The sequence below is a fragment of the Prunus dulcis genome, chromosome 1, assembly GCF_902201215.1.
Source record: "Prunus dulcis chromosome 1, ALMONDv2, whole genome shotgun sequence".
NCBI classification, from domain to species: Eukaryota; Viridiplantae; Streptophyta; class Magnoliopsida; order Rosales; family Rosaceae; genus Prunus; species Prunus dulcis.
Window position 1 is genome coordinate 10668220 of NC_047650.1, and position 9907 is coordinate 10678126.

At 35.3% G+C, this 9907-nt stretch overlaps 2 protein-coding genes across 2 annotated transcripts in view; one reads left to right on the forward strand and one right to left on the reverse strand.

The window, feature by feature from the left end:
• Window positions 1–2665: 2665 nt before the first annotated feature.
• On the reverse strand, window positions 2666–3416 carry LOC117616460 (phylloplanin-like). The gene is made up of 2 exons (XM_034345787.1): window positions 3227–3416; window positions 2666–2943 (listed from the first exon to the last, which is right to left on the reverse strand). Exons 1-2 carry the CDS (start codon window positions 3414–3416, stop codon window positions 2666–2668), a joined length of 468 nt encoding a protein of 155 aa, XP_034201678.1.
• A 5961-nt stretch (window positions 3417–9377) lies between these two features.
• Window positions 9378–9907, forward strand: part of LOC117613258 (probable 3-ketoacyl-CoA synthase 21) — a 14031-nt gene continuing 13501 nt past the window's right edge. Inside the window, exons 1-2 of the mRNA XM_034341901.1 lie at window positions 9378–9386; window positions 9555–9615. Coding sequence (XP_034197792.1) covers window positions 9378–9386; window positions 9555–9615 — 70 coding nt within the window. The remainder of the gene's footprint in view (window positions 9387–9554; window positions 9616–9907) is intronic.

The following is a 9907-nucleotide window of genomic DNA, read 5'->3' on the forward strand; positions in this document are numbered from 1 at the left end:
GTGGTTGTCATCTACATATCTTAAGTTTGCGTAGCTTTGAACACCTCATGCTATAATTTCTAATAGCTGGCAGCATTACAATCATATGCACATGCCAATTGACACCACTTACTTGATATGCCGACTTTCCCCTCCTATCTCATCTGTAGTTGACTCTTATTGTACTGTAAATAGGAATCATTTCCTTAACTTATTTTTAGGACATGCATGTTAACGCATGATAGAACAAGAAAGTGATAGAGAGAAGAAAAAAAAAGGAAAAATATTAGAAAGTGTTAAACAAGAAAAACTTTGGAGGAACTCAAGGTGTTGGATTGTAGAGTTATCTTATATTGTAAAAATATTGGAATCAAGGTAGGGGGTTTCTTGGGGGACCTTTTCGAGAGATTGATCTAATTAAATTTCGCGAACTCTATATTACGTGTGCTATTAGATTGGATGTTTATAAATTGTTAACTGTTTGGTTAATGTGGTACTGTTTGATTTACGTTCCTTATATTAGATATTTATGCACTTTTAACTGTTTGAACAATGTGGGCATAATTATATGTGCATTGGTGATGTTTTAAATGGATACATTGTTGTGAAGGGCATAATTACATCATGTCATGAAATTTGGCTAGAATTCTGGAGTTGAGGAAATAATGGTGGAAAAGAGGGTAATGGAAATAATCTTTTGTGTAGTTGAGTCTAACTCTTGGCAGGTACCAGGTCTCAGGGATCCTACAGTGCACATGATTTTTTGGGTGATTTGGGACTGGCGACATGGAGTTAGACAAGATGACTAACAAAAGGGGAATTATGGGACAATTGAAATGGGTGTTAGTTCATATAAATGGGCATTTGAGACCAAGTGGTATAAGCATGGTACAGGACGTGCACGTCTGCTTGTCCAGTTATATGAATTAACAGGATTAGATGAAGAGCATTCATGCATTGTACTAATAATATGAAATTTGGCTGCATGATTATTTGTCACTTAATTTAATTATATCAATTTACAGTGAAAATGTTTATGTCCCTACTGAGCTCTGGTTTCGCTCACCCCTTAATAGATTTTGCACGTACCGAACCTGAAATCTAGAGCTTGTGATGATTTTGGCATGTCTATAGAGTGTATGACAGCTTGTGGATGAATAATGAGCTACTCTTTTAGTGAACTCTCGAGTAGTTCTAACTTGTAAAAAAATATAAAATTGTTAAGGTTTCAGATATTGTAGTTCTAACTTGTGAAATATTTATTCTATTTATTTAAATGTTTTCTTCACATTCTAGTTATAGTTTTTATTAAATTCTATAATTAAGGTGTGAATCACATCTTAACCCAAGGTTTTGTAAATCCGAGAGTTGGGGCGTGACATTCAGTTTAGTCCCCTTTCCTACGTACGCTATAACCCCCTTTTATAAGCGCTAGAACTCTTCTTTACCCCAAAAAACCTAAATGGTTTCTTCTCAATTGACCAAGTCTTCTCCCTTCTTTCCTTTCACTTTCTCCAATATGACCTTAATAAGTGAAATCTCCTAAAATAAGTTGAATCCATGGCTATTGAGACAAAACATTTTGGGCCCCAAAAACCTTCTTGCAGCTGGACCTTGCAGAGGCTTGATTTCCACGCAACGATCCAGCTTGGCTTTCCTTTCTCTTTTCATGTGTGAGCTCATAAGGGTAAAAATGGGTAAAAGTGATAGTCAAACAGAAAGGTTGAGGCTTATCTCTTTCATCAGCCTAGATATTTATGTAGACTGAATTTTAAGGGTTTCAGTTTGAATTGGGCAAGATTGGTCCGATGCCAAGGGAAATGATGCTGGAACTTCTCTCTTACGTACCCATGCCTTGGGCTCAAGAAAGTGAACTTAGGTTTTCTTGCTCCCAAGCAGCCCAAAACCTCAATCTTTTGAACCTCATTGGGCCTTATGGACCCTCGTACCCATCCTTACCACAACTCGCTCAACAAACTCTAGGCATGCATGTGGCTTGGGCTCACTTAAGCTTGTCAGGGTTTGACACTAAAGGGAGTCGCTTGGCATGACATGTTATTTGTGTGCTTATGCTTGGACTACATTCTATTGCAGTGGCTAGGGGCTGTGCTAGATAATGCTTGACGAAGTAGTGGGCTAGGTGAGCTCGAGCATCTGACATTGTTCAACTTTACAGGTTTGCATGTGAAATTAGTAAACCCGCATGATGACCTCCCCACGTGCCAAATTGTAATCTTGCTTGGTACGGCGCGAATATCAAAACTTGTTTAGGCACTTAGTAGTCGTATTTGATGGGCCTCCGCGTCTCTTTTATAGCACGATAATGAATTGACCTTAAAAATATGCACGGATCTTCCTTGAAATTTTTTAGGCCTCAACAATTACTTAGAATATATATTTACTATCGCTAGGGAAGGGAGATTTGATTGAAAATAATAAAACATATATAATTTGAAAATAATAGGGCCACCAATGGAAATACAATTCGAATCCCAAAATCTTCGTTATTTCATAACAGATTTACTTGGAAGACAAATTAACAACCCGAAACCAACTAGCTATAGGTATAGTCAAAAGGAATTACATCCTTAATTGACCTTATTGATATCAAATACATACAAATAAAGAGGCAAACTGCTGCATGCAGTAGCTATATTATTCTTTTAATTATTACTCTATACGCTATTTAATTGATGAGGTTGAAGCCGCCTGGGATGATGTTGACGATGTTGAGGAGACCGGAAATGGTGTTTCCGATAAACTGCAAGGGGGATGCCAGAAGCCCCGTCAATGAAGAGTTGCAGGCGGAGAGCGGTGTCCTCACCATCAGCTTGCAATCCGCCAAAAGTGAAGAGAGGAGAAATTGTAGAGGATCCAACAAGATTGAAAAGATTCCTTGGCTATTGGTTGTTGCAGTTGAAATCACATTACCCACAGTTCCACACAGCAGTTGTAGAGTAGCATCTACAACATACAAACATAACATATATATGGTGAAATTAGAAAATATTCTCTCGCAAGGCTTATATGTATATGTCGTCACATTATGAATATGAGCCGCACGTTTTGGTAAGAATTATTCTCATAAGTAATTCATATTCACGGGCATTAACAATAAAACATTACTTTGATTGAAATTAAATTGATATCAGAAAAATTAAACATATATATGGTTGATTAATTAGGGTTTGGGGTAGCCAGCTAATCTAATTAGGGTTTGGGGTAGTTAGCTAATTAGTTTACTTACTTGCAAATACCGGAGTAGCGGTAGCACCACCAGTGCCCACATTTCCGGTGGGAGAGCAAAACAGAGTTCCTTGTATGCGGATCAGACCAAGGAGGCCGCTGATGAGCCCAAGTTGAGCTTCAGCTATTGGAACTAGTATTGCCACTGTGGCAACCAAGAGGCACACAAGGAGAATTGTTTTGGAGGCCATTGGTCCTAAGTGCAACAGTTCAAGTATTCTTCTTTGCTAAGTTGCTAATTAACTGGACTTGCAGAATTGCTGTGCAGGAATGACCAATTTATAGGCTAAGCTAAGCAAATCAAGCCACAAGAGGGACAAGTTGCTGCAGATTTTTCTGACTAAATGAAAAGTTTTCTGTGCTGCAGTTTGTGTAAAAACGACAGTATACATTTTGGATGATCCGGACAATTATGCCAAGGAAAATTATAACATTCTTGTCTTACGTAATTCCATCAAAATCTAAGGTTGTCATGAAGCTCATACACCATGCACGCGGCCTCAGTGGGTGGGCTTCACCCTAGAAGCCAACTGTTATACCTTCCATAGCTAGCTCTCTGTCTTAGCTTGCCCTAATATGAGAACTTGTCATCAGTTGTTTTCTCTCACTAGAATTAATTGGCGACTGTTTTATTGCTAGCTAGCTACAGATTACCTTGCCAAGATGTAAGTTTGGTTTGACACAGAATAAGTGGTCGGACGTTTACTTCAAAAAGTCCTAAGTAGCTATAGCTAGCTAGGTCCCCCATGATCCAGCTACTAGTTAAATCAAGTTGCGTCTGGCTGCGGGCACTACGTATATGGAGTGTATACAATGGACAATGACACGGGCTGTAAATTATAATTTACATGTATTTCTCCCAAATTTTCCATGGCCTTATATAATGGAATGTAGGGTAAAACCTATGTGGTCATAGCAAAGTGTCATCATGCAATTCAAATGGAGGAGGAAGAAGTACATGTTATGAATAACTTTGCTCTTCATTTATGCGATTTATCTATTTATTTTGGGAGGTGATTTTCTCACTCCCCTTTTCTCCACTTACACTTCATAACATTGCCCTACGTACACATGGGGGTGCGAGCGCGCACACACATATATTATAAGAAAGAGACTGCAAAAGAAACCTTGGGATGGCTGGTGAAAGGTCGATCCCAACCTCCATTGACATCCCAATCTGAAAGAGTTTATAAGGTTGAGATGTCCAACTCTTGACGCATATAATTCTCTGTGAGGTAAAAGAATAAATACAATTCTGGGGAAGGTATGCATGATCCAGAAAATTATGAAGCATATAAGCTCATATATACCATGCATACACATTATCAATTCTATAATATGCTATGTACAATGATTTCTTACTACAAGTCCAGCGCATTCCAGTGTCAATGAAGGATTTCTTTTTGCCAACACATCCAGGATGATAAACTTTTGCACAGTCCCTAAAATGAGTAATTGTGCTAAAATATAGAAGTATAAAACTGTCTTAAGTCTAGGAACAGGAATAATTCATGGCACATGTGTAAATGCTAGAAGAGACCAGAAAGTACAGGTTGAGGAAGATGCAATGCTCTCTTCTGGTATCCGAAATTACAGCCACACACAGAGTAATGCTATCTTCTTTCTCGATATCTTAACTCAAGTAAAGTAATACATAGTTGATTAAATAAACATATTCTAATTGACTAAGTGAAACTGAAAAGTATAAGACTGGTAAGAGTTCTTTAAAAAAAAAAAGTTTAGCCGCGCGGCTATACTTATTTTGACATGTGACGCCTAATTTCTAAGGGTTTTTTTAAATTAAAAAATAGTACAGCTAGGCAGCTATACTTATTTTGACACATGTCGCCTACTTGTTGGACGGATCCTTTTTTAATATTAAATAGTATAGTCAGGCGGCTTACTCGGTTTTATTAATGTTTCTTAAAAAATCGTATAGCCTAGCGGCTATACATTTTTGACACGTGTAGGCGCTGTGCGGTTGCTCTATTCTTTTAAAATAAACAGTATACTCGGACAGCTATACTCGATTTTTTAAATTTTTTTTAAAAATACGTATAGCCGCGACGTTCCTTTTTTTTGTTTGTTAATAAATAGTATAGCCGCGTAGTTATACTCTTTTATATATATATATATAAGGATCTTTTTTTCTTTTAAATTTTTTTCCAGATTTTTGCTTATCGATAAGAGTAGTTTATAGCATTATCCATTATTATTAGGCCATTAACCGAGTCTCTATTATCCCCTTCTAATTTTTTACTTTTCTAAAGTTATTAGCTGTATAAAGAATTTAGCACTTTCACGTTTAATATTCTATTATACACATACATACATATTTTTCCATAATACATCTGTTTTATGTACACGTCTTAAAGACTTGGTAAAATTCACATTTTAAAAAAAAAATGTACAATACTCATATTATATATGTACGCACGTATTTATCATGTTTAGAGTTAAGGTATTTCTCATGAAGAAGCCCAAGTTGCTTTAACTGAATCGGCCGCTATATGTGCTGGAGATTGCCAAAACAAGTCCACTCATTTTCTTTCAAAAGTTTTAAAAATAGGTCCACTGCTCAAAGCCCGTCCACTGCTCAAAGCCCAATCAACCTGGAGTTCCTGAAGACATGGGGTTGGCCAATGCTTTGTCAAGGCAAAATCTCTGAGCCTAAAACCCAGCCCATGTTTATATGTAAGATTTACACCTGCTAAATATGAGAGAATATAACCCTTTTTGAGGGAATTCTTTTCAGCTAAAACACCCCTATAAAGAGATCCGTGATAAAATTAGGCTAATTCATTGTATGATTGAGTGGAGTGGTTAAGTAAACTAGTCCATATATTATAATATAGGTGTAAGATAGGTTTATATTTTATGGTATGTGATAGTATTAGTAAATAAAATAATATGGCCCCGTTTAGTTCATGGAAAATGAGATTGAGGGATGAGAAATCAATTGCTTTCTCATGTTTGGTAAGTTCAGACATGGAAAATCGTTGCCTGGCCTATGAGAAAGTAAGGAGGAAAGTGAAGCCATCCTCTCAACTTGAGTTTTGTTTGCCCTCATAATGGAAAAGTTTGGAAAAATGAGCTAATATTAAATAAATATTTTTCATGACCATTTTGTCCCCATTAACAATTTAGAAGTACAATATATAATTAAATGCATTCTTTTTTTATTTGATTTAATATGGGTATAATTGAAAATTTATACAAACTTCGTTTTCCATTCCTACTCAAAACAAACATGAGAAAGGAATCTTCCATTTCCTATCCCTTGGGAAATGACATGGGAAATGATTTCCTCTCAAATTCGTTTCGTGAACCAAACTGTGCCTATGAGTCGATAGTAACACCGACGTGACTCTATTACAGTTCATACTATCTTTCTTTATTTTTTTTAAAAATAAAAATATTCTTTTCTAAAGTTCAAAATTAGGGTTGGGCACATGTCGGTTTAACCCAACCAAGCATTTCGATCGACAACCAAATCATTGTTGAAAATCAGTTTGGATCATATGAGTTGTTGAAAAATCTTACGCTAGAGTCGAACTCAACCAAGATGGTCAGTAATGGTTATGTTTCTTTGGTTTGCTCGATTTTGACATTGGAGCTCCTACCCTGGTAAGATTTGACTATATCTGGAGTTGTGCAGTGACAAGATCTTATCGGTAATCGAGTCATGGGAACCAGTTCATACTGCTTTAGTCCGATTCGGATGGAAAAAATGGAAAAAAATAAAAATCAACCGAGTCTAAACCAGCCAGTTCAGTTTGGGTGGCTGGTTTTCTCACCTAGTCTGTCATGAGCATAGTCTGAAATATCAATAATATCGACGAATATCGAGGATATTTCGGTTTTTTCGAATCACGGATATTTCGGAACATATCCATGCACATATCGCATAAATATCGACGATAATATCAAAAAATATTGATGTCAATAATTTCGCTCACACTTCAGCAATATTTTGTCAAAATATCGGTGTAATATCGCTAAAATATCAAAAATATCGATGTAAAGGAAAAAAATAAGGAAAAAGAAGAAAAAAAAAGTGGGGAAAGAAGGATTAAAAAAAAACACAAAGGGGATTTGAACCCCTCCCATTTTACTCCTCCAACACCTTAACCACCATATATCACTTATGTTTTAGTGATAATATGCTAAAATATTTATATTTATATGGGTGGCATGTTAACAATTAAATGCAAAACTTTTTTGGGGATTTATCATTTGATGAATACTCTTCACAGTACACTTACTCTACACATAGAGATGATGAAGATAGTGAAAAATTCGAACCTCATAGGAACTCTATGTAGTACTAAGTGCCCGTTTGACATTGCTTATTTCGGGTGATAAGTGATTTTTTTAAAATTTTGGGAAGTCCAACCTGTTTGGTAAACTATGAGAAAATTACTTATTGTTAAAAATTGCTGTGAGAGAAAGCTATAAGGGAAAACAGCTAATAATATGCTTTCATTTTTTGATTATGCAGGAATCAGTTTCAAAGAGGCGTTGAGTTTAATGGTTATGCAGGAATTATTTTCTGATTATGCGGGAATTAGTACTAACAACAGTTTTAACAAAAAAGTTTACCAAACACCAAACTGCTTTATCCCACAACTGATTTCTTTCACAGCAAATCTAACAGCGATTATTTTCACAGCATAGCAATGCCAAACTGGCCCTAACTCACTCATGTATCTTACCATGCAATGTATAAAGTGTAAAATATTTTAGTAAATCATTACATATAAATGATTATGGTGTGTTTAATCTTTTTTTATTAATTACTACATATTTTCTACACTCACAATGTTTGCCAACTCGCTGTATAATCAACTTAAATTAGTTAAATCCAATGCATTTCCTTCTAATTTTTTTTTTGGATAAACTAATAGATAATTGACTAAATAAACATTCTCCAAAGTTTCAATAAAAAATTTCAATTTTTTAATATAATTTTCGTGGTTTTTATTCAATTTTTATCGATATCGATAATATCCCGATATTTCCATCGAAATTTCTATATTTTTAGACTATCGATATTTATGATATCATCGATATTTTAAACCATGTTCATGAGTCATGACTCATATCCGGAGTATCCTCTTCATCAAAGACAAATGATGAATTATAGTTAAGGACACGTAGTACATGACCTTTATATTTCTTGGCAGAGAGAAAACTACTGCTTGTGACAGTTGCTGTGCAATTTGAATCCCTATAACCTTCTGTTGTGGTACACGGACTTGAAACATAACACAAAAATATAAATCAAATTATCATAGTAGTTATTCGATATCGTGGTTTATTTGTTTCAACAATTATCAGTTTCATATAGAAATATGTGTATTCAATCTCTAGAAGAAACAGAGTCATGTCTTCCTGTCTCTGTTGTGTGATAATTAATAAGTCTAGCAAAACAATATCATTCAAACTTATGCAGACAACGACGGATTCAGAAATTTTTCTAGAGTTGGGCTAAATTATTTATTTATTTTTGGAGATCTTTTATAACCAAGAATTTTTGAGCTAATTAATATTATATGGTAGGATTATATATATTATATATTTTTTTTATAGAAAATATGGTAGGATTTCAGTGGGTAGAAGAAAAAAATATGATGTGGGTGGTTATGATAGACTGAATTCTAAAAGATAAGTGGATTAATATTTAATTGCAATGGATTTTGTTGTATAATTAAGACTAAACTACAAAACCAACACTGGACTAAAGCCCAATCAAGCCCCTTCGTAGGTCCGCCATTGGATGCAGATCATATGAACCAAAATGAGTTTGGCATTTTTTTTGATGTCCAAATTGGTGCAACGAGATGAAGACCTTAAGTCACAACAATCAACCAAGGACAAGAATGATTTAACACATTTTCTTACCAAAATTGACACTGCGTTAACTCCCACTAGCCTTCACCACCTCACCTTGATCTCTGCCACAACATCACTCTCCTGCTGCTTATGTTTGACTTGGGTGACATATTGTGTGGTACATATGGTACGAGAGAGGAAAAAGAACAAAATTTGCGATAAAACTTTTTTTTGTTCTCTGTTGATCATGTTGTTATAGGGCAACAATGGAAATATGAAAATGAATAATGTGAGCAAACACAGTCGCCGGTCGAAAAATGGAAAATGTAGGCTACCTGGACAATATTGTTTCATTGAGATACAAACATTAATCTGTAAATTTAGAAATCTATATGGAAAAGAAAGAAGTTATTATCTGTATGAAAAAGAAAGAAGCTATCATCTGTCTCTTTATTGGCTAATCTGTTATTGTGATTAATTTGTGTGCAACACAGAGGTACTCAGGAAGTGATTTGCATGGTGTCACTGCTAAAGTTGTGGATAAGCCTCACCACTGTACGTAATGCCATTTTGCTCATGTGACATGTACACAATTTTTTTTTATTTCAAACCAAAATGAATGCCATCAGAACACTTCCACCCATTTGTCATGGCAAAGAACAAAAGGAGATAAGGGCTATTACTATTCACGTGAATAGTGACAGCCCTTGCAAACGGCTTGTGGTGTTTCCACCCATTGTCATAGCAACCACCATTCACATGAGATATGATGAGAGGAATTTGTATAGAGTTTTGGTGTGGGAAGTGAAAAATATGATTAAGTATTTATATATTGTTATAAAATGAA